The sequence below is a fragment of the Squalius cephalus genome (assembly GCF_949319135.1).
Source record: "Squalius cephalus genome assembly, chromosome: 11".
NCBI classification, from domain to species: domain Eukaryota; kingdom Metazoa; phylum Chordata; class Actinopteri; order Cypriniformes; family Leuciscidae; genus Squalius; species Squalius cephalus.
The window spans coordinates 18,272,140-18,297,928 of NC_137132.1; the positions used below are offsets into that span (position 1 = coordinate 18,272,140).

General features: G+C 37.1%; 1 protein-coding gene across 1 annotated transcript; it reads right to left on the bottom strand.

The window, feature by feature from the left end:
• Window positions 1-320: 320 nt before the first annotated feature.
• On the bottom strand, window positions 321-24,377 carry LOC307167819 (uncharacterized protein). Its single transcript, XM_079887124.1, has 34 exons — window positions 24,183-24,377; window positions 23,871-23,972; window positions 23,574-23,642; window positions 23,156-23,304; window positions 22,262-22,304; window positions 22,074-22,118; window positions 21,715-21,812; window positions 20,845-20,942; window positions 20,640-20,753; window positions 18,537-18,604; window positions 17,807-17,915; window positions 17,635-17,710; window positions 17,473-17,542; window positions 17,063-17,195; window positions 16,675-16,769; window positions 15,861-15,932; window positions 15,518-15,783; window positions 12,222-12,411; window positions 11,635-11,736; window positions 11,439-11,507; window positions 10,896-11,044; window positions 10,729-10,771; window positions 10,561-10,605; window positions 10,368-10,465; window positions 10,181-10,278; window positions 5,967-6,080; window positions 5,534-5,601; window positions 5,324-5,432; window positions 5,150-5,225; window positions 4,913-4,982; window positions 2,980-3,112; window positions 2,768-2,862; window positions 2,563-2,661; window positions 321-2,160 (listed from the first exon to the last, which is right to left on the bottom strand). Exons 1-34 carry the CDS (start codon window positions 24,321-24,323, stop codon window positions 1,858-1,860), a joined length of 3,609 nt encoding a protein of 1,202 aa, XP_079743250.1. The 5' UTR covers window positions 24,324-24,377; the 3' UTR covers window positions 321-1,857.
• Window positions 24,378-25,789: the final 1,412 nt, after the last annotated feature.

A 25,789-nucleotide genomic window follows, 5' to 3' on the forward strand; every position in this document is an offset into this window, starting at 1 on the left:
GTCACAATGTAAATGACTAAAGATCTGACTAAAGATCACTGAAATACACATTATCTTTCACCAGGGATTTCATTTTGATAAGCTGCTCTGAATCAAATGTGCAGTTTTTGCAGCTAGAATCTAAATTAATTATAGATCATCTTTTTACAATAAACAGTTCTAAAGATGGGGTGTGTGCTAAAGACCGCCCACAACAGGGCATACAAATCATGAGCTTAACCAGCAAAATTACTATAATATGTTAATCCTGATGGCCTATAGGTACATCAGACATTTACATAATAACAAGTTAGCAACAAACAATATGACAGCAAAGCTCTGGATGGACATATCAGCATGGATATATTTAAATATGTGTAGGCTTAGACAGGAGGCAGCATTTCTATTTTGGATGGAGAAAATTAAAGACAAAAGTAGATTAAAAAATAGTATTGCTGCATGCTGTTTATGTACAGCACACAACAACAATTAAATTTAAATTTAAAAATCAAAAACTTATCAGATATATAGTCATATGTCAATAGAAAAAAGCTTAAAGAACAATATTGCATTGATTGATAGCATTAATAGAAAATGAAAAGATATACAGTATAATGGATGTCCAACCATATATAATAGATGACCTTAATCAGATGGAGCTAGTACATTTGATGGTTCACCAGTTGTCTGTGAATATTTACTGTAACCTTTAAAAACTCATATGTGAGCAATTTCACAAAAGGTTGCATGTTTTTTGTCTTACGCCAAGTCTACAGCAGACACAAGCAGCATCAAAAGCAAATAGAAACCATTATAATCAGTGATTCGGTCTACACCGGATGCAGTGCGACACGACGAGTCACCGACAATAAACGGTCGGCCTGTTTTGTTTCTGATGCACATTACTCCACATGGTTTTGCTACTTCAGACAACAATACAAATGGATTTGGAATGTTCGCTTTGACGTGTCCAGTGTAGACAACCTTTTCGGGGTCATTCACACAGAAATCATTATTGCGTTTGAAAGAGACGCAGGGCCATTCACAAAGAACACATTTTTGTATTCCACTGTGCTGCATTTCTATTGTTCTTATATGCAAACTTGCACTAGGCAAACGTCTTTGACTGTAATGCACACATCTCTTGCAGCGACTGGCGCATAACACAGTGTTTTTAAATATGCAGCGTTCAAGTTAAAAGATCTCGAGACCTTGCTTTTTTGTCTATCCCACTTTGTCACTACACACATGCATTTTGTTTTCAAAGCAAAAAACCTATTCTGTATGAATGGCCCCTAAATGGAATTTTTTATTTTTTTATTTTTTTTTACTTAACCGCTGCATTTTACGTCGCATGTTTACATAGAAAATAACTGAAAATAAGCTTTTTTGCAGCTTGTGCATGACATGGCAAAAAATGTGGCACTCAAGTTATAAACACATCACTAGGCCATGCGCTGTTTTTTTTTTTTTATTCCACTGCCCTGCAACACACATTCTGTAACGGCCCCCACAGTTCCGCCATGTTTAATAATACAGCTTTCTGTATGTGACAGCGGCTTTGTAGAATATCTTCTTTTTAGCAGTATGTCTCCAGCAGACGCCTGACTAGAAATGTCAACTGAAGAGATTATATGACTGTGTCACTGGGGAACAGACCTTTTTCCTGCTAAGCTGGTCGATTTTCTTACTATTCAGCCTAATGATGTGGACAAAGCAAATGCACTAAGGATAAAAAATAAGATCATCTGTCTAGGTCACAATATAGAGGCTGAGACCACTGTAAAAATGCGTCTATTTTTCTAATTCAATTCAATTTCTTTGTTGCCTCTCACAGCATATAAAATGTTCACAGTGAATCTACCTGAGGTCCTAGTTTCAAACATTACTTGTTGAATAAATGGGAGTAGCTGTGGTAAAGTTTGAGACCAAAGTAAAATTTGCACCGGCACCATAAGACACATCAGGTAAAGGCACAATGAGATGGATGGCTATCCCTATAGCTAGGATGAGAAGAGCAGCGAGGGTGGTCAGACCCCTCCTGAGGATCAGCTGAGAGGTAGAGAGCAGAGCTGTGGGCTTTTCCTCCACGCGAGTCACGTTTGGCTCCTCATGCACCACAGTACTGTTGAGCCCCTCGTCCTGATCGTGAGAGCTCACAACGATGTATCCGTTCCCATTCTGATCCAGTGAGACACAATTTCACCATTATAAGCGTTTTGACTGTGCCATGGGTGCCACATTTCATAGTTAAGCCAAAAATCATTTTACTCACCCTCATGTCATTCAAAACCGGTATGACTTTATGAAAATGGTTTCAGTGTTTTTTGTCAAGACAATCAAAGTGAATGAGGTCCAATTATGTTTTGGACCCCATTGAGGTTCATTATCTGGACAAAAAATAGTTACATCTTCATTTGTGTATCACAGAAGAAAGTCATTGTTATCATAGGAACAACATGAGGATGAGAAAATGACAATTTTAGCATGCTATTTTTGTAATTAATTGTGGTAAAATAATGCATACTTTTTATTAATAGTTTTTACTGATTATATAAACTGAAAACTATAAAGACAACATACCTCTGTATTCAGGACCACCTGGTAGAAGCTGTTGCGAGGATTCAAACAAAACTCAGGGGTCACTACTCCATTTGCACTCTTTCCTGTACGCTCAATTGCCTTGCAAAGAGAAAAAAACTCTATCAGTCACAGAAGTCAACAACTAATCACATGATCATGAGCAGTATAATTAGAGGTCAAGTTTTGATAGGTCTGATATGCCTACCTCTTTGGTAATTTTCTTCCAGTCTAATTTGAAAATGGCCACAACAAAAAAAATTGCAAGCAAAAAGACCGCAATGAAGAGGCCCAGCCAAAAGCCTGAAAGAGCGGGAGAGAAACTGTATATATTAAAAGATTCCCTGATCATTTGTGTAATTAAACATCAGTAATTGTGACAGGAGTCAATATGATGCATTTAGTTGTAACAAGGCGAACCAGCAACTTGTAACTTGGCCGTGAACATCAGAACAATGCTCGATGGGAGTCCAATGCAGTAGTAGCCAAAAAGGTTAGCAATAGCAGCTATCTTCTGCTGCCCTGTGCCAATGAGAATGCCCATGCCAACACACTGAAATCAATGATGAAATGAAATAATGAAATAAAACACTTCAAAATACTACACTTGATTCAAAACACTACTGCATTTTTCAAGATAAATATAACTATATAAAAATATGTATATAAATACACACAATTATATATATATATAGTAGGGCTGTCAAACGATTAATCGCGATTAATCGCATCCAAAATAAAAGTTTGTTTTTACATAATATATGTGTGTGTACGGTGTATAATTATTTTCTATATATAAATACACACACATGCATGTATATATTTAAGAAATATTTGCATGTATATACTGTGTATATATATTTATATTATATATAATTTATATTATATATAAATATTTTATATATAAATAACACATTTTTCTTAAATATATATGCATGTGTGTGTATTTATATATAGAAAATAATTATACTCCATACACACACATATATTATGTAAACACAAACTTTTATTTTGGATGCGATTAATCGCGATTAATCGTTTGACAGCCCTAATATATAGTCCTTTCAAGGTAAGTCCACTCGATGGCCATTTTGGTGCTATATGGCCACCCTATACGCTTGATATTTTAAAGACCCCCTGTGGTGAAAATCAAGCTTTTAATGTTGTTTATATGTCTATGTGGTGTTTTTAATATGCTTTAAGACAAACCATGTGCAAATTCATAAGTCAACACCATTGCTGAGTATTTTCTCCTTAAAACTCCAGTGAACCAAAGACAGTCAAAGTGCAGGCTGGCTTTAGCATATCATTAACTGCTGTGAAGCAGGGGAATCTCAAGAGAAGCTAGGTTATCCCAGTAATTTTTTCTGTTGGTATGAAAAATCTGGTACTTTTAGCAATATAGCGGGTGAATTATGTATATGATGTATATTACGATGTTATGATGAACTATGTGCCTTTCTCCATTGACGTTCTTAGTTGTTCAAAGCGTTTCTATGCTGATTGTTACAAGGCAGCTGTCTGTCTCTGAGATGGCAAACGTAAACATGGTTTGTGCAACATTAGCAACACATTATTAGCTGTTTGATAACGTAAAGCAAAAGGCTAATCATATAAATTTCCATTATGTGTCCTACATTGTAAAGAGCGATACCATTGTGCAGCGTTTACTACAGTAACTTAACTGAGTGGATCTCTGAGCTGGTGTGTGTGAGTGGAGGCAGGGCTAACTTGCATATTATATTGGATATAATACGCTCTATCCATATACTAAATGTATATGGAAATGTTTATGGTGATCAAGGAGTTTTAAGGGATAAAATGATTGACTACAGGGGGACTTTAAATCAGCAATATAATCTGACAACAATTATTATCGGTAACTTTTTTTTTTGTTTCTTCAAGGCAAAACACATTTTAACTAAACTAAACTAAAATTTAAAAAAGTAAACTTTTTTTTACCTTTGCATGAAGGGCAACATTTCTAATTTTTGTTTAGTTCAAATTGAAGTACAAAAATGGCTACAACGAAATAGACTAAATCTAATAAATAAACGTTAATAAAAATATTAACTATATATTATACTATACTATACTATACTATACTATACTATATACTAATAAACTATAATAGTATATCAATGATATTAAAATAACACCGCAATAATGGTATCACTTCTTTACCTTAAATCTTGCTAAAAAGTTTCTGGAGACTGGTTTTTTTAAATAAAATGTATTGAGCCTATATTGAGCGCTGAAATATCTCCCATTTATTTTTATATGGGTGGTCCTTCTCCTCCCCCTATATACTGTTTCTGGGAAAATGAGGAACAAAAGTTTGTGCAGAACTCACCAATACTCCATTAAAGAACTGAAGAGGGCAGTAGATATTAAGTAGCTGAGACACAAGCTCCGCTATAGTCCTAAACAAACATCACAATGGAAATTTGAAACACAGCTGTTGTTGACATTATTTCTGTTAAATCTTAATTTGTAATGATTAGACAAGAGCGTTTACAGATTTCTTCAAGTGTACTTATGCCAACAAACATTGTTTTACATGCTTGAAATAATAAGGAAAGTGGCTTACTCATCCGAAGTGAATATGAAGCCAATGACGGTTTTTGTTGAGGCCAGCACTAAACCTTGAATGATTGCAATAACAGCTGGGGAACAAAATTAACATTTATAAGACATAAATTGGTACTTTATAAGTGTCATGACAAGCTTAGGAATGATTGATATCAAATTAAATGAGTTTTACCTGAACTGATGAGAGAAACCTTGCAGGTGACGATGGCAGCAGCTGTTTCCCCAGCGCCAAGTGCGTTTCCCACACGAACACATGCTGCTCCTTGCATTCCTAATGGGATCTGGAATATCAAGATGGAGATGATAAAAACAGCACAATCATGAAAAGGATAACGGTGACTTTATATAATAATATGAATATTCTCAGATTATCCAAACACACCATGTAGTTGATGTACGCCAGCATTATAACCACGTGTTGAGCAGCCAGGTCCACCTCACTCAGCATTCCTGATGGGATGAGGAGAGTCAGTGGGAATGGGATAATTCAGCGGAAAAGCAAGAGTAAAATCAAACTGGTTAAATATACAAACATAAACATTTATTTTCTGTAGCCTACTGTGAGTGTAATGGTGTTATTTTTGCATCATTGAGATTTTAGTACTTTTGCTGTGTTTTTTAATGTTTTTTAGTACATCTAGTTAAACTAAATAAGTAAGAAATGTTGCCTTGATAACTTGCAGAAATAAAATAAAAATGATTTATTTATTTCAGTTAAGTTTTATTGTATTTTAAGCAACAAAGGTGTTTTTTTTGTGTGTGTTTTTTTTTTTTTGGTTTTAGTTTTAGTTAACTATAAAAACCCTTGAATGTACCTGCCAGGAAGCCTCCAACTTCATAGATCCACCATTCAAAACAGGTCATCAGTGTACTGGGGATGGCCAGCTTCATGTAGGGACCCCATTCCTGCAGAGCCTCGGAAGACCACCCTGTTGGAGGAAAACAGTAAGGCCCTGTTTACACCTGGTATTTACGTTTTGGTCGATTGGATCATAAATAGACGAGGGACACACATTTCTGTTTAGACCTGGTGTTTTAAGCCATCTCTTTTGTCCACTTTCAACCACTTCTGTCCTGATTTCTTCGAAGGGATGGTCTATGGGTGGGCATATGTATGTTTTTTTTTGTTTGTTTTTTTTAGATCTTTCGATCTAATGGGCAAAAGCTCACGCAATTTACGGTAGCAATTTTCTCCATGTACATACCGTACGTATTATAGTAATTGCAATAACTGGGTAAACTAGGTACTAACGCTACCCCTAACCTTAACCCATGTAGTTACCTTATATTACCCAGTACTTTCTTAGGTAAGTACATTGTAAAATAAAGTGCAACCCAATTTACATACGAACGCGCCCGGAGACGACGACAAAACATATGAAGACAGCCAGCTTTCGTTTCTGCTCTAACAGCCGCAAGATCACGCTGTGGTGAGCAGGACGAGGAAGGCCGTGGGAGAACGGCGCGAGGCCGGTGGCGTGATTGCTAATGAGCGACACCTGTGAGACGCACCGGTCTCGTATCTCTCACGGAGGAGCGGAAGCATAAAAGGAGGAGCGACGACAGTGAAGATCGAGAGAGGCTAGGCCTGGATTTTATTTGACATGTCAGCAGTCGTCCGTGAGGGGCTGTTGTCTTTTACTTTTGTTTTGTATTTGTTTTAGTTTTGGCATTACAGTTTTTCTCGATTGCTTAAACACATTTCTTGAAACTATGCCTCGTATTCTCAAAACTATAAACACAAATCCATAAAGTCTCACCCAATTCCCCAAACATCCTATTTTCAGGTCAAAATGAAGCTCTACACTCAAAACCATTCACTCTTGCTGAAAAAACAAACTTTGCCCTCAGACAGGACACACAAGCCCTCAAAATCACACACACTACAACATAGTCTAAGACACTGGTGCAATAAATTCAAAACAACATTTCCAAAACTGGTAAGTTATGTTGCTTGTGGTTCCCCCCTCACAAACCTTTTCACATGATGAACACAAAAGACACAACCAGTGGATACATTGGCACATTTTTATTCATACACAGAAAACACACACACACAAAAACTTTTTTTTTTCCTGTTTTACTCTTTTTTTTACTTTTTTTTTATATTTACTTACAGTAAGATGTGTGTGACCAACATATGACAGTAAAAGAACACACACAAACCATATTCTAATATGGAATTCGAATCGTATTGGAATGGTAAAGAGTGTTGGGACGTAACAGGAGGGCCTCCACTCAAGGATACAATATGATGAACAAGTCTAAGAATGTTCCGCATATGGTTGAAATACCTAGAAAGATAACATTCTGGGAGTCAAGACTATAAAGGAGAAAGGGAGGGGTTCTGTCTGACTGTACAACTGCTGGCCTTTTCTTGCAAGAAAATAAACCTCATCAAAGACTATTGGAAATGTTTGTCTCTTATTCAGTGATAGAATTTTGTTTGCCACCACACCTCCCTGAAGGTTCTCGAGGCGACGGTAAAGCGACTCAAATTTGGCCTTACTCGTAGCCCAGCCTCCCTCATAGTCATACCATTGATAAAGACATGGGCAACTAGAGTGGCTTGAATTTCATCTGAGACTGCTTGTCTTCTTGTCCTTGCCCTTCCTCCTCCTCATTCCTATCCCTCTTCCTTCATGTCTTTCTGGATCCATTGTTCCAAAACACAATAAACTGATTTGGGCCCTTTTATATATCTATTGAAGGTTCTGATTGATGTGTGTTAAATTTTGACTCTTAGTGTTTCCACTTGGGTAATTGTGTGCTAACTGAGCTGAAGCTGTGCTGACTTGAGTGAACAATTTTGAATGCTAGTGCTTTCTAAATGACAACATGGTCTAAGCAATGAGAAATGAAGGGATTTGTGTGTAGAGTTTTGCAGTGACAGTTCAACAAATCTGACTCATGTGTCAAAACAGGGAATAGTGTTTATAGTTTAGTGAAATGGGTGTGCTTTTTGATAAATAGCGTTATGGTTTTGAAATTTTAGTTCAAAGGCCTGGTTATAGTGTTTAAGCAATCGAGAAAAACTGTAAAATGTGTTTGAATGTTAGCCGGTTCCCGCCTCCATCTTCCCACAACATTTAACCTCGTTACACACACCAAATGCTGTGAGTGTGTGTTAAAAATCAGGAATGGTGAGAGAACATTGTGCTTGGTACGCTTTATTGTCTTTAAACCAAACTTGGGTCTTCAGCCAATAAAGTTTAAATCCCTTCTGACTAGTGCGCTTCCCATAATGTTTACACATTAAGTCAGTAGGTGGAGAGTGGGCGCTCTTTTATGGTTGTTTGAACGTATTCGACCACATGAGTGTCTACACTACGAAAGCAATCAGGACAAATGCGTTTTCTACTACCTCTGGAAGTGGTCAAAAGTTGACTAGCTCAAAACATTATGGAGCCCATTTACACCTGTATTTAGTGTTGTTCACTTGTGATCCGATCGACTAAATCTTGATACCAGGTGTAAACAGGGCCTAGGAGATTAGCCATAGAGCAACTATTTTCCCCCAGCTCTGAAAAAAGAAATTGCAAGTTTATACAACGCCTCAATGAGTTCTGTACCTTCACGACCCACTAATCATGTCAGAGGAAAAGCACATGGAGACGGAGACCAGCATTCAGAAGTAAATAGTCCTAAGCAAATGTAGCAAGAGTAACTTCTTAGTTGCAGAAGTAATAGGGTAATTTTTACAACAAGTAATAGTAGCATGACAAACTCTGTTTTAATGTCTCATATTTCGCGTCAACTTCGAGCAAGCTAAAAGAACAAACACGCTCTTCAAAATGCCGTTTAGGACGAACCGATTCACTAGAACAAATCTGAATTCATAATGCTTATGAAAGAGAGGCCTGTTTACAGCAAACTGATTCACTACTAAAATAATTAGTTCGTTTAAGATGAGCCGATTTACGAAATTGAATCAGACTTTTTATGGCTACATTATGAGACTAGAGAGGGTCGTTTAGGATGAACCGATTCACTAGAATAATTCAGACTTCTTAGGCACATGACAAAAAGCACTGTTTAGGACGAACCGATTCCATTAAAATGAACAGGACTAACTTCTCACTAAAATGAATCAGACTTCAAGAGAGGACAGTTCTCTCTCATATCCCCAATATCAGTGAATCAGTTCGGACTTGTCAGGCAAATGAACAGATAGCCTAAAAAACTATTTGTGTTCATGGATTTGAGTATTATAGGTATTTTTTTTTTTTCGGACTGATTCTGCTGCTCATTGCTATGTTCTTTATACTCTATATACTAAGGATGCACTGATATGAAAATTTTGGCCGATACCGATAACCGATAATTCTTTATATTTGAAAACTGATAACCAAAATATTGTCCGATAATATAATTTTTGAGAGCCCAATTGCAAAAACAAAAGTCACATCATTAAAGGCATGTCCCAAGCACACAATTATAATGTTATCATTATAATTTTATGTAGCCTGCATGAAAGACTTGCGCTGTATATGTTGCTCTCAACTGTATTTTCTTTTTTGATTCTAATCATATTTCAAGAAATTCAAAACCATCATGGTGAACACTGTTCATAAAGGAAATAATCCATTATTTATCTGCTTTAATATATTGGCCAACTTTTCTTATCGGGCCGATAAAAATAAACGTATATTGGTCGATACCGATATGGTGGCCGATATATCGTGCGTCTCTATATACTCTTATTTAATTCATGACATAGTCTGTTTATTGTTTTGTGTAAATGTATCAAGTTTAAAGCTGATCGAGACTGTGAATTTGTTTATTCAAAAACAAACAAATTTTGTTCCAGAAAAAGACTAAGATACAAATCTGAAACTTATACATTTAAGAAAATAGTGTCCCTTAAGTAGTTTTATTTTGGTTCTTGAGGTGCATCTTGAGGTGTTTTTATTGAGTCTTTTCCCCCCCAAAAGTGCTTGACTAGATTAATTATAAGTTTTAAATATGAGTTGGTAGTTTGGCAAACTTAAGTTTCAAAGTAACTTCCCCAATGTTGATAGACACTCACCTCCCCAAGTTTTCTCATGGAGCTTCTGCCAGCGAATGAAACCAAACAGGGCAAAACAATTAAAGACCTGAGCAAAGGTGTTTGCTGCAGCAGACCCACTGAAAGTGCACAGAAAACAAATCTTATTATCAAAATACTGAAAAACACATGAAAAAACACAAAATATGGAAAACATATCTATACTCACTAAACTCCAAAATCCCACCAGTACAGCAGAAAGTAGCTCACTATCACATTGGCAACATTGGCAACTGCAGATGCATACATCTGAGGCTTGATCACTCCCTGTACAGTGGGTTCATGAGTATTACAACAACAACATACAAGAACTGAATGCAGTTATTAAGTTGTTGATTTCCTTAAACAATCCTTTTTTGTACCTGGTTCTGAAGGTATGACAGTTGCAGCTGATACAGAAACATGGCCTGTAATATAGACACATGACAGACTCAACATGAGGATGAACAGCAATGAATACAAAGAATAATTGGATTTGAGTTCAACTGCACTGGAAATGCAATCCATAATCATCCATTAGTGGACCTTACTGGAATTGCTGGCAAATATGCAACCACATAGAGCTGTGCAATCCTGAGAGAGAGAGAGAAGCTGTTAGTTTTCCTTCTGACACCACAGACTGGTTTGTACTCTAGTATTCAACAGTCAATGTCAAACAAATATGTTCAGTCAGTGAGTGTTGAAGAGTGGCACTTACCTAGCCACCTCAGGGTCCTGTCCCAGATAGAGAAGGAGGGGCTGGGTGTTCACAAGCAAAGCCCAACAGGGCAAACTGAAGAGCGTCAGAATTACAATGCCTCTCTGCAGTATTATGCCCACACGGAGAAGGTTCTTACTCCCAAATGTCTGAGGGCAAGATGTTAGACTGCCATAAGCTATCAGTTATTTTATTATGCGAGAACGGTCTGAGGGATATCAACCTAAAAAAAACTGTCATACAACCATAAATGTCATGAAAGAATCTTTATCTATCCCATAAAACCTGTTAATGTGAGTTACAAGCTATTTATGACCATAATTTTATATGGAATGCAAGACATCATACAATTTTATGCTTGCAATAACAACCCAGAATCAGCTCATCCAGGATTAATTTGTATTCAAATGCCCCTGAAGTATTTCAGAGGCTTTACATATAAAATATATTAAACAAGTGAATCTTAGTAGGCCTTTCATTGTCCATGCTTTTGGTTTATTATTTTATTACACAGTTGGAGTGCTATTTGTATGGAAAACACACCTGTGATACCAAAGTGTCGCATGCCAAAGCAAGTCCAAACCCCGTCGCTGCAGCTGTTACATTGATGGTCTGAAAAATAAATGTATCGGACACATTGTGTGGGCTTGTGAATCATTGTTCTATAATATTGCACATCTCAATAATGTGGTACATAACACATATTTGCCGGCAGAAGTTTTGATTCAAGCAGACGTACAGCTGAGGCCATGGCGTAGCCCGCTAGCACAGTGTTCCCCAGACGTCCACAGAACATTGTCACCACAAAGAAAAGGAGGAAATTCAGGAACCGGCACACAAGCTAAGAATACAAACAAAGAAATATTTAGCACTAAATGGAGATGAAAGTCCTGGATTCACATGGACTACGGTTATTAAAGTCCACAGTCACATGGACGAAAAACAAAGCACCTATTTATCTGAAGATTCATGAGAATTTGTACTAATTATTTTTTAACAGATCTAGTCTGGAAATATACTGTAAAATCTGCTTAAAACATGATTTCCAAGCTATTTAAGACCTTTTTTTTTTTTGGGCTTATTTTTACACAGCATTTATTTTATACAGGATGCAAGATTTAGCAGTCGAGAATCAACTCATCCAGGATTAATTTGTATTCAAATGGACATGCATTAAGACATGATACAAAATGTACCCAAAACAAATCATGTTCTATTCAGGAATGGATAATTTCGAAGCCACTGCATTTCTCTGCCAGCTCTTTCACTATTTAAACAGAACAAGCATAGCACATTATCATGATGTGTATGTGACAGAATCCTCACCAGGGGTCCAGTCATGCGCAGGATGTGGTAGAGCTCTTCTCTGTATACCAGTGGGATGCAACGCCTTACAAAACCACAGCAAAACAGCTTGGCACTGGGCTCCATTGTCAAAGTGTCAGCTCTGGGACTCGAGACGTCCATGCTCTTCTCAGTTGTGATCTTCGAAGCCACTGTAAGGGGCCTGGTTTTGCTTTATAGACTGTTAGGGGCCCTTACCGCTGTTCATTCTTCAGGTCCACATTCACAACCTTTGAAGGCTTACAGATTAACTGAGGTGAAGACAATGAGACGCTTTGATTTAATCCACAGGATGGGAGGAGAATGTTTTCAGTCCTGGCAAAGAATTGCATTGTTTTACAAGATCAATCGGTTAAAAAAAAAAAAAAATCCAATTACAAGTTGATTAACAGCTGTATTTACAACACATTAAAGTAATCAGCATAATGATATTGAATATATCCAGTGCTGCTTTGAATACTCTTGGTGTACTTACGGTAACTGTGTAACAGCAGAAGACTACCAGCTCTACGTAACCCATGCCACAATTAGGCTATACAGTCCAGGCTCTAGCTCTACCGCAACAAAGAAGTTACAACGCTCTTTTTCTAAAAAAAAGCGTCACGTATTACTAATTGTTACTTAACTTACTGTATCACAGCTTGGTGGAACATTTACTAGAGTAGTGTACTCTGGAGTATATGAAAACTGCACACAGGACTCTCTGACAGGATGCCCATATCCCTGAATGAAAGAAACAGATGACCTATATAGTTGTTTGAGGCTTGCAAAGGCAATATATTGAGCTTTTTCAGTATCAAACATTGAAATATTTTTCTTTCTTTTTTCTTTTTTATTATTATGATAACGTACTATGTCACAAATCATCTCAAACTGGTTTCTTGAACATGACATTGAGTTCACTAAACTCAAATGGCCTCCAACAGTCACCAGATCTTAGTCCAATAGAGCACCGTTGGGATGTGGTGAAATGGGAGATTCACATCACGGATGTGCAGCCGACAAATTTGAAGTAACTGCGTGATGCTATGTCAATATGGACCAAAATCTCTGAGGAATATTTCAGCACCTTGTTGAATCTATGCCAAGAAGTATTAAGGCAATTCTGAAGGCAAAAGGGGGAACAACCCGGTATAGCAAGGTGTTCCTAATAAAGTGAGTGTGTTTGTGTGTGTGTGTGTCCTACATTATGGGGACAAAACGTCCCCAAAAAGTTGGCAATATTCAAAATACTTGTGGGGACATTTGTTTTTTTGATCCCGATGAGGAAAACAGCTTATAAATCATACTAAGTGATGTTTTTTAAAAATGTAAAAATGCAGAAAGTTTTGTGTGATGGGTAGGGTTAGTCAGTGTAAGGGGATAGAATATACAGTTTGTACAGTATAAAAATCATTGTGTCTATGGAAAGTCCCCATAAAACATGCAAACACAACATTTGTGTGTGAACTTTGCATAAAACTTTATTTTATTTTCCTTGTGCATGCCATACACATTTTTGCATGCTAGCTCTCTTTTTTTTTCTTTTTTCACATCCCCCTCCATTAACCAATATAAAATGATTCATTCAGCTGCTCTTTCAGTTTTCAAATTAGAACTACAAATATGACTTTAACATTTCAAAACCCCAGAATTGTTTATCATTACAACTTGCCTTTGACTGTCCTTTGCCGGTAATGTCACTGTAATTGTAGATCTATTTTGGTTTGTTTCTGCATACATCTCACAGCCGCATGAACATTTACAAACAAACCAGTGAATCATCAATCAAGTTCCAAAAATCAATTAATATCTAAACATGTGTTATGATGTGTTGCATCATCATGCATACAGTATGTGATTTCAGGAAAAATGGTTACTTTTTTAAAGGACATAAATAAACATTAACATCCTCCTCAGTGCCTCACACCAACCTTTGAACCACTGTGATGTTCAAAAGCTGAACGTTCTGGCAATATTTCAAGAAAAAGAATAAGAAAGAAGAGAGAGAAAAAAGAAAAATGTGTTGTAACAGCTGCACTGAATTTCTACAAAACTGGGCTCATGAATTTTAATACTGTAAATATGTGATGAGTATTAAATTATACATGTACATGTGTGAGTGAAATCTAGCTGTGCTGCTTGCCAGAACAATCCGAACCGAGAGCTTAATACTTATTCTTATTCTTAAACATGCAAGTCATAAATTAAATGTTTATTACAATGTTTCCTATCATCTGTCAAATAAATCGTGCCCATAAACCAACCTGTCTCCTTTTATTTCTAGATGTGTGCTAGAGGTGAATGAATATGAGAACATCTGTTTTATCATTTTCAACTTTAATTAATTTTTAAATCAAAACAAATCAAATCAGGAATGCCTAATTGTACAAAATATGATTCAGAGACTGCTTTTGATCGAACATTCTGCAATTGTTAGCTCTTACATTAAGTTTAAAAATAGATGTTAAAAGTGTTTGGCTTTGTATTTTGTATTATTATTTTTTTTCTATCATTAGAAATCCCTGATTTTTACTAGGGATTGTGGCATTTTTCCTTTCTCATTACTGCAGAACATGGCCAGCATGGGCAGAGATTGCTTCATTCAAAGTGACTGTAAAAATGAGTTTCAGACCCATGAATCCTTGGGGAAAAGGTAATGGATTATGTCTTTCTTGACTCTCCCGAACAATCTCCTAATCATCCTCATATACTGATTGGCTTCATCACTGTCTCCTCTCCACCAGTAAGCTGGTGTGTGGTGGGCGTTCTGGCGCAATATGGCTGCCGTCGCATCATCCAAGTGGATGCTGCACATTGGTGGTGGTTGAGGAGATTCCCCCTTTCATGTAAAAAGCGCTTTGAGTAGGCCTACCTAGAAAAGCGCTATATAAATGTAATGAATTATTATTATTATTATTATATCTCAGTCAAACATGAGAGTCAAAAACATTAGTAATCGCTGCTACAGCCAGCTGGGAAAAATAAAATGTAAATAAAATAAATTTCAAATAATGATCTTTAATTTCTACAAATCAAAAAAAGAAGAAAAGAGACAAATCTGCATGTTTTTAAATAGATATTTCAAATTATAGTTTTTTTATTCAGTGTTTGTCTTTCCAATTAAAATGTATATAATTTAATATGTGATATAATATAATATAATTAATTTATCATACATATAATTACTTTTTTAGGTGTATGTAATGCTCCAACAATTATTTTTGTATTGGAAAATGTATCATTTTCTAGAAGTTGGGTAATAAAATGTAGCTCTACACTTTCAGATTGAGATTGAAGTTGAATGGATGAGAGTTGACGGTGTGGTAAAGTTTGATTCCAAAGTAGTATTTGACCTCAGAGCATAAGACACCTCAGGTAAAGGCACAATGAGATGGATGGCTATCCCTACAGCTAGGATGAGAAGAGCAGCGAGGGTGGTCAGACCCCTCCTGAGGATCAGCTGAGAGGTAGAGAGCAGAGCTGTGGGCTTTTCCTCCACGCGAGTCACGTCTGGCTCTCCATCCTGATCATTTGAGTTCACAGTCATATACTCTTCCCCATTCTGAGAGCAGACAAGACACAAGCTCAGTTTTCAGAGATGTTTTTTGTCACAGATATAGTAAAAGTCAATAGACATACCTCACTGTGCCTCGCAGTGAGACTATCAGGGTACGCTGTAGAGATTTTACCCTTTCCAGCTCGTTCCACTGCCTGAAATGTTATGTATGTAACTTTATATATAGTTATAGAATTCAGATGAGAACTGAAATTAATTAAAGTCAGCATGAAATGGAAGATGTGAAACGGCTTCTCGAACAAGGAAAAATGTAGGGCGGGACTTGATTTTGGCTCCTAAACTCTGGAATAGCCTTCCTGATAATGTTCAGGGCTCAGACACACTCTCCCAGTTTAAATCTAGATTAAAGACGCATCTCTTTAGCCTGGATCCAGCCTATTATGAAGACTTCAGATGCCCAAACACCTGGACTTCAGATAATGCAAACTCAGTGTGTTCACTACTCGCAGCTCCTAATGTGTGTGCACTAACTCGGATGGGTTAAATCCAGAGGACAAAAAGTATAGTATGGGTCACTATACTTTGCCTTCATGTCACTTCACTTCCTTAAAAAAATAATTTAGACATTGTTCTAGCAATGCAGTCTGGCTCCATTTTGATATATAAAAGCCACTTTTCATAATCCAATCTAATCCTAATGACAAAATCAAGTCCCATCCTACATTTTCTCTCAAAATTATGTCACATTATGGAAATCCTGTAAAATGGACTGTGAAAGGCTTACAAAAACCTAAAATAGACAGCACACCTAAGACTGAAATATACAGTATACAAAGAGTTTAAATGGAGTCTGCAAATTTAGCCTAAGTAGAAGAAGAAGAATAGAAAAAAAGAGGAGAGTGCTGCCTTGCAAGAGCTGTAATAAAGCAGGCCTACCTCTTTGGTCACTCTCTCCCAGTTGAGTCTAAAAATGACTGCAATGAAAAAACTGGACTGCACACATACACAAATTAGAAGTCCCAGCCAAAAGCCTGTGAAAGCAAGAGAGGACATTGCTCTAGGACAGCTGTTATCTCATTACAGAAATGTTTTAATGAATGCTGTTCTCTGTGCCCGAGACGTATTAATGCAATTCTGCAGGGACCCGTGCTGGGTCCACTCATGTTCCCTACGTGCTTCAACCCAATGAAATTATGATTTATAAAGCAGATGCTAACATGGTGACTAGAGAAGATGACAAGTTCACAGAATATCAACGAGTACAATGAGTGACAATTTAAACTGTTAATAAGATCATAGAATGAAAAAATGAAGGAAAACAAACCGACAACGTCTAATTTTGCAGCAAACATGAGAGAGATGCCAAGTGGAAGTCCAATGCAGTAATACCCAAAGAAATTAGCTACGGCTGCAATCTTCTGCTGCCCTGATCCCAACAGAATACCCATGCAGACACACTTGAAGAGAGAGTAAAATAATACATTTAGACATTTACAGACTTTATCTAAAGCGACTGTGCATTTAAGCAATACATTTTATTAGTTTGCGTGTTCTTCCAGTTGAGCTAAACAAATACTGAAATGATCATGCTGCAAAAAATAGTTTCTAAAAAAAGTATCTAAAAAATATAGATACATAATACATATATTGCAGTTCATTTGGAAAACACAGCCATCTAAAACCAGAAATAAAAGAAATTCCTCAGAAAAAGTAAGAGCAATGCAAAGTACTCACAACAAGACCATCAAAGAACTGAAGCGCACAGTAGACGTTCAAGATTTTGGAGACAAGCACCACAATACGCCTACAAAATAAGACACAATCATCAGTACAGTACTGTCTAAAGAACATCTTTCTGATAAAGAAAATCAGTCTCATTTGGAAAAAAATACTTACTCGTCTGATGTAAATAAGAAACCAATGACATTTTTTGTTGACGCTAGCACAAGACCTTGCAAAACAGCCAAGACAGCTGCATCCAGATGATAAAGGAAAAGAAAAAAGACATGTCAAACTTGAGCAGACACTGAAAGATGAATGTGTCTCAAAGGAATATGGCTGTTTAAACCTGTGCAGGTCAGCGAGACCTTGCTGGTGCGGATCGCTCCGGCCATATCTCCAGCTCCAAGTGCATTGCCAACATGTACACATGCGGCACCTTGAATCCCTAATGGAAACTGACATCCCAGTAAAACATGTTAAGAAAATAAACTACCATTCCAAAGTAGGGTCAGGACGTTTTGTTAAAGTTTTTGACAGATTTAATATAACTGTTTTCTATTTTAATATATTTTCAAATGTAATTTATTCCCGTAAAGCTGAATTTTCAGCATCATTACTCCAGTCTTCAGTGAAACATGATCCTTCAGAAATCATTCTCATGCTGATTTACTGCTCAAGAAACATTTCTTATTATAATCAATGTTGAAAACAGTTATGGTTCTTTGAAAACAGGTATACAGTTATGGTTCTTAAATGAATAGAAAGTAAAAAACAAACAAATAAAAAAAAAAAACATTTATTTGAAACAGAAATCTTTTGTCGCTTTTGATCAATTTAATATAAAAGTGCAATTAAAAAAAAAAAATCGTATCGACCCCAAACTTTTGAACAATCGTATATGTTTTAAAGCTAGTAATTTATTAGTTCTCTATTCTCTATGATTCTTAGCCTATACTTTTTTGTCTGGTTATGTGAAACAAAGTAAATCATTGTTTGATAAGTAGTGGGAGAAGAGAAGCATGTGCCATGTTCCTTCTGGAATTTAATAATTAGGGGAATATTGGGGCTTAAATTACCATGTAGTTGATAAAAGCCAGCATAATGACTACATGTTGAGCTGCAAGATCCAACTCTCCCAGCATCCCTGAAAGAGACGGACATATGGGAATGAGTTTGATGGTATTATAATGTTGCATTTAAGTGGTTTATCTTTCTTATTAAAGCTTTTACACAAGCCTTTTCTATTTTCCTGTAGCAATCATGAGTGAAAAACGCATTGTCTATTTGCACTAAGTGTAAATAGCCTGTCCTGTTGGCAAATGCTATTTACACTAACTCCACCCACCAACATCTGGTTGGATCACATTGCTTAACACTTAACAGTGGCGTAGGCCATAGGGAGTATGGCGCCTGAAAGTAGCTTTTGACACGTTCTACCCGAGTTCGAATCCGCCTTTTGCCGAACTTCTTCTCCCTTCTCCCATCTCATATCAGATCGGAAAGGCATTTATTTTTAATAAAAATGAAGAAAATATGTGAAAAGTGGAAATAAAGTGCCTAACGACTGCTTAAAGGTCCCGTTCTTCGTGATCCCATGTTTCAAACTTTAGTTAGTGTGTAATGTTGTTGTTAGAGTATAAATAATATCTGTAAAATTATAAAGCTCAAAGTTCAATGCCAAGCGAGATATTTTATTTAACAGAAGTTGACTACAAAAAACGGCTGGATTGGACTACACCCCTCTACTTCCTTCTTTAATGATGTCACTAGAACCGTAACCTCCGCCCACAGGAACACAGGCGTATTGATGGCGAAATGTCAACAGACGTGGTTGATGTTTATCAATAATATATCGGATACCGCAAAAGTTTAATTCGAAGTTGTTAGTTTGCTCTGTCCATTTCACCACGGACTGTTTTTCTAACCTGGGATAATATCAAACAGGTTTCTCTCAGCGTTTCATACTGACGAAGGGGGCAATTTCAACTATATTCCAGCAAGCGGTAAGTAGTGATTTAATATGGAAGTAGCGATCAACTTCACATCATTTCTCTTAGTAGGATGAAAATAATCTTACTTAAACTGTGATTAATATACAGAAAGCGATCAAAGAACAATCCCTTTCCAATCGCCCAAGCTATCAATCACACAGCGCGAGTATATCTGGACACTTGCCAAAACTCGTTATGAAATCAATGACGCTGTTACACTGCACAACGAAGCTCTTACTGTATTTATATACCTCATGTTTGCATTGGTGAAATCATTAGTGAGAGTGCAGAAACTGCGTTGCAATGATAAGATATTTCACGCGATCAACAGACTGTTAACGTTATCTGCTTAATGCTCATCACTGCAACCTTTTATGTGATGGTAATAGATCTAAATACTTAAAAAACTTCTCACAATTCGTTAATCCAGATAGCTGTAATAGTAAAAACGTATAATAGCTGTAATAGTAAAAGTTTTCCAGATAGTTCCACATGTAATGCCAGATATTTCATATGCAAGCATGTCAGCCAATCACAGCAGAGGGCGTTTACACTGAAGTCTCACAGCAGACACGCCCCTTCAAACAGAGTGTTCAAACCAGGGAATGAAATCAGGCTAGGAAATATGCCTTTTATTTCTAAATAATAAAAATTTTTGATCTAAAAAACATACTAACATTATAAGGGCACCCCTGGAAACATTATAAAATAATAAAAATAATCCATGGAATGGGACCTTTAAGTGTTTATCAGTTAGGATTAGGGGTGAGTGTAGCGATGGCTTTATTGTCTCAATAAGGCGGCATCCATTTAATATTTTTTATAAATATAGTCATTTACACTCTTTGTTATTACTGCATCCTGTTAATGTACAACAATACTGAGGTGCAAATATCTGCCACTATTAGTAAATAGCATCAAACAACTATTTGCACCTATTACAAAGAACTGCTAGTTTTATATAGTGTAAATAGAATATATCGCTATTTTCACTTAGTGCAAATAGCAGCTGCCAAAATTAGTAACCCGAAACCACATTAAGCACCACATCCAAACAAACATTGTAAATGGAGGACATTCTTCATAACTAGGCCTATAAAATGCATACTTCTATTACATTTTACAGGCAGCTTTTTCTGTATATAAGCACAAAGGATTTGTTTTTGACTTAAGTCCTTAGCAAATTACCTGCTAAGAACCCTCCAACCTCATAAATCCACCACTCGAAGCAGAGCATCATGGTACTGGGGATGGCCAGTTTCATATATCCATCCCACTCCTGCAGTGAGTCACATGACCAGCCTGTGGTGGGCAGAGAAAGATAATGCAGACACATATGGAGTGGTATTTTATGCATTTATTAAAACATTGTTTAACTAGCTAGTTAGCTCACCTCCCCATGTTTGAAAGTGGAGCTTCTTCCAGCGAATATATAAATAGAGGAAAAGACAAATATAGATCTGAGATATGGTATTGGCAGCAGCAGATCCGCTGAAATACAAATATCAGAAAAATGCATGACTTTAAAACTAGTACGGTAGTTCTATATCATTGTATGGATGGACATATAAGCAATATCAAATGAAAAACGGTCAGGGCACGAATATAAGTGTCCTGTGGTTTATGGATTTATGTATTGCGTGTGATAGTTTTTATACATTTTAATTTGACACTTTAGACAAATTATGGTGAGTTACTGCGTGTATTTTTGCTCAGCCAAAGAAAATAATCCCAAACAAAGCCACAGCAGAATGTATCCAAACAACACACAATGGCATTTCAATTCGTTCCTAAATTATCAGTGTTTTGAACAAATCGGTTTAGTGAATGATACAATGAATGAATCTCTCATCAGTGTTGATGATGGCCCACGTCATTTCACTGACATACACAAATCCTCCCCAAGGCCTCATGGGATAAAGTGTCCATCAGATGGGCACTTCAGAATCTCATTCGGATACTTTTCGCCTACTGTTTTATGAATATTGTAAATTTGGACAAAAAATGTGATTTCAGATTCAGACAGTCACTTGATTCGTTGCTGAATGAATCAGTTTGTTTGAATTAATCGGTTGAATGAATCACTCAAACAGGCGGAGTGATATAAACAGTGAAAAATCCCTGTAGCCTACTGCAGGACTAAATATTAGGGAACAGCGCTTGAACGATCAATTTCGAGGACTGTAATTATAACTGTTGCATGATTAACTAACACAATACATGTGTGTAAATGAGAGACAGGGATGACAGCCCCTCGACTTACTATAACCCAAGGTTCAACCAGTTGAGAAGGATGTAGTTTGTCACCACATTAGCAATGTTGGCTGCAATGGCTGCATACATCTGAGGCAGAATCACACCCTACAGGCCCAAAACAGCCACTGTTAAAGCATCCTTTGGATTTACAGTCACTGCTGTGACATTACATTGACTGACACATATGAAGCTACATTTACAAATCATACAGCAAGAAGATCTTTGCCAGTAAAGATCACAGTTGGAGGCTGACTTTGATAGATAAGATACTCTGCAGGTTCTAAGATCTTCCATGCAACATTGCTTTTGAAGAGCTCAGCTAAGGTGCTTATCTATACTTATAACTGCCAAAAGAAGATTGCATACCTGGTTCTGGAGATAGGCTACTTGCAGTTGATGCAAAAACATAGCCTGTGTGAAGAAAGAGAGAAAGGGAAACACTGCTGGTTGGAGTTGGAGTTGGGGTGTATATGTGTATCATATTTCAAGACATAGAATGTAAATTATACGACTGTGCCGGCAAGAGGAAAATTATGCAATTTTTTATGACTCACTGGGACTGCTGGCAGATAACAGACCACATAGAGTTGAGCTATCCTGAAAAGGAACAAATTTGTAACTGTGATATAGTATAGAGGACAAGACACCATGAATCATTTTAAAAAGAACACTGTGAGTTATCACACAGCAGAATAAATCTGCTGCACACTGTCATTTCCACCCTGGCCTGCATCTAAATTGAGTATTAGAATATGTGTCTGTGCACATTAAAACGCCTCATTTAACAATATTGTCAACATTTATTTAGGAAAGGAAGTCGCAAAATATGTTTGCTAGAGATAGGGAGGATTGTCATTCTAAGACGCTATCTAGTTTGCTCAAAACCTTGGGGATCTATAACTTTAAACTAGCATGCATAAATATTGTTTGTTTTTTGGTTCTAGTCAAAAGGATTTATTCATTCTAAATGGTAAACAAGAAGTCATTCAGCACATACATTTATCAACCTAGAGTTAGGCTGACGACTCGCTTGCAGTTTGAACCTGGTTTAGCTGCAGTTTAAGCCACCACACCATAGCATTTTATCCGTTTTTTGTTTCTCATCCAGTAAAACTATCAAAATTTCATAAAATATGTTTTTGAGAATACATCTTGTCTTGAAGATTTTTCCTTGTTTTTAGCAGAAACATCAAAAGATTTTGTTAGAGTTAAGAAAAAGCACTATGTGTATATACTAGGTATACCATTAGTAATTTATTGGTTACACTTTCGGTAGGGTTGTTAGTGGACGATCAAAATAACGTGTGAGCAGATATTAAGCAGACTGTCTACTAATACTTTAATGAGAGTTAATTGACATGTAGGTGCAACGTTACTTATAGTCAACACAATGTCTAAAGTGGACCATCAAAATAAAGTGTTACCAATTTTTTTGTTTATTGAATCACCTGGCCACCTCTGGGTCTTGACCCAGCAGAAGAAGGATGGGTTGTGTGTTGATGAGCAGAGCCCAGCAGGGCAAACAGAAGAGCAGGAGGATCAGGACACTTCTCTGCAAGATGATGCCAACACGGCACAGGTTCTTCCCACCAAAGGTCTGAGGGGAACATGAGGCCAAATCTCAGTCATGGCACTTTAAACTGATACTGTATTCCTGAAATGTCTCATGTGGTACCAAATTCAGAATTGCAGTAGAACCTTATTCTGTATTTCATTGCAGGAGTTCCAGTGGGGTACAAAAATTCAAATACACATCTGACTGTCTGTAGAAAATAATAAATAAATACATTTGCTAGAGGTTTTTGAATCCTCTTCAGTGTGGTCTGAGACTTTTGGACCCCACTGCCTCCACACACATTTTCATACCTGAGAGATAAGTGTGTCAGCTGCCAGCGCAAGACCTCCACCTGTAGCTGCAGTTGTTATGTTTATCGTCTGATAAATCAGAATAACAAGCATCAGCTACTTCTCAGCCATGCTCTGAACTACATCAGTACACTATAGCTTCAAAACCAAGGGCTTATAATATGTCAAACCCCTGATGGCTGAACTTTTACGACACTGTGCCAACATTTGCATTTCATACACCATTGTTTCTTTTAACACAAAGCAAACAGGTTGCAACACTCAAGAGGAATAATAAGCAGACTGAAACAAACTCACAGCTGAAGCCATTCCATAACCAGCCAGCTCACTGTTTCCCAGGCGACCGCAAAACATTGTTATGACAAACGGCAGGAGATAATTCAGAATGCGCGATGCAACCTGGAATGACAACCTGAGAATTGTCAGTGAATGAGAAGTGTGTGAGAGCACTAAGCCATTTAAGGAAATAATGACAGTTCTTTGCAGATTCATTCCTCGCCACATGAGATGAAAGTTTCTGTTATGTTAATATGAATATGTGAATATTTTATCCTTATAGTTATGTGCATATATTAGTGTATAAGTGAGAGAAAGAAGCCGAGTTCATACCAGGGGTCCGGTCATGCGCAGGATGTTGTAGAGCTCCTGTCTGTATACCAGAGGGATGCAACGTCTCACGGATCTACAGCAAAAAAGCCTGGAACTAGGCTCCATTGACGAAGCTTCAGTCCCGGGACTTGAAACATCCATGATCTTCTTCGACCTGATCTGCAGTGAGGCCAGAGACACAACAGGGAACGATCCTGCTGCTGCAGCTGTGTTGCTCACAGGTCAATGTGGCAAAGTTTCACCATCTTAAAAGCTTACTGATTAGATGAAGTCACTTTCAATACTGTAAGCTGATGTGTTCAACTTTGCCGTTAGATGACCTGAAGACAATTCCCATTTCTTGAGAATTTGAGGAATATGTTCAGCATGTGCCATTACAGTCAGGACTTTTATTAGATGACACAGATTTAGATATGATTAACAATATATGCATATTTATTTGTGCTATTTTAATGCTAAATGCTTTAAAAGTGCTAAACGATTCGTTAATGGAATCATAAGCAACCGGCATGGTTCCAGATTTCTATCCCTATTACGTCAATGTGATTCTAAATCCATACGAACTAACATGAGGCCAATGATTGGAGTTCACAGCATGAACTGCATACAAGAGGGGGAAACCGTGCTTTAATTATAGGCGTATGGACGATGCAGTTGCTAGAATTCAGAATTTATTGTCCTTTTATAAAAAGCTGGTTTTCAACAAAGGGCCACTGTGATAGTTTTCCGACAAGGAAATATAGGCCTATAACAGATAGCGCAATATCATTTAGGGAATGTTTGATATTGATTTGCTTGACCTTACAGCTGAAAACCAGTGTCAGGATGCAATAGATTATTCACTTCAATAAAAGTGCACATGACAGAATTGAATGAAATGCATTTTATATGTAAAAAACAGAGTCAAAATCAGTGTACATTCCTAGAATTATTCTAAGTCAAAGCAGCAGGCTAACTTGGGGTTAACTTCACTAATTGTTTGTAATATGTCATTTACATATGCTTAATTCTACAGATTTAATTTTCTGCACCAGATTTAGTGCATCGTCAAGGTGTGATCATCCACTAATTACTCATGGGGCGCACAGAGGAACAGGGGTCTCCATGGTAATCGCAGGATTACTATATGCTAACATGTCTTGATTTATAAGCACACTGAAATGCATGATTCAGGCTGACATGGTGTAGATTGCGTTGTCATGTTTTGCCAACAATAATACGTTTGAACAGGTTGTTGAAGACAGCTAACAAGACGATTCTATGTAGTTTTAGAAGCAATTAAATTACGAGGAGCCCAGACTTAAATAGCGGTTCAATGACAGTCTCTGTCGGTATTCACTCCACATAGACATCCCGATATCACCAATAAATTGCTTTAGAGAGCAGTGAGGGTGACAGCAAATGATAGGGCTAATGAAATTCTGCCAATTATGTTGAGTCTTCGCAACTGTTATTTAGTTTGCTGGTAGTCTAAATCAATACGGCTTGATTTCCACACAGATGCATCAATTTCATTGTCGCACCGTGTGTGACTTATGTGTCAGGTGCTTGTTTATTCCTGTTCCTCACCAGAAGTGGGCTCTCAAAATACTCTCAGCCCACTTTTG

What these genes read in the sequence shown, in the direction of transcription:
- LOC307167819 (XM_079887124.1), bottom strand. Translation starts at nt 24,323, where the DNA reads ATGGATGTTTCAAGTCCCGGGACTGAAGCTTCGTCAATGGAGCCTAGT. An exon ending in CAGGACCCTGAGGTGGCTAG is followed by an intron (nt 10,772 to 10,895) that starts GTAAGTGCCACT and finishes TCTCTCTCTCAG; the next exon opens with GATTGCACAGCTCTATGTGG. An exon ending in AGTTCTTTAATGGAGTATTG is followed by an intron (nt 3,113 to 4,912) that starts GTGAGTTCTGCA and finishes CATTGATTTCAG; the next exon opens with TGTGTTGGCATGGGCATTCT.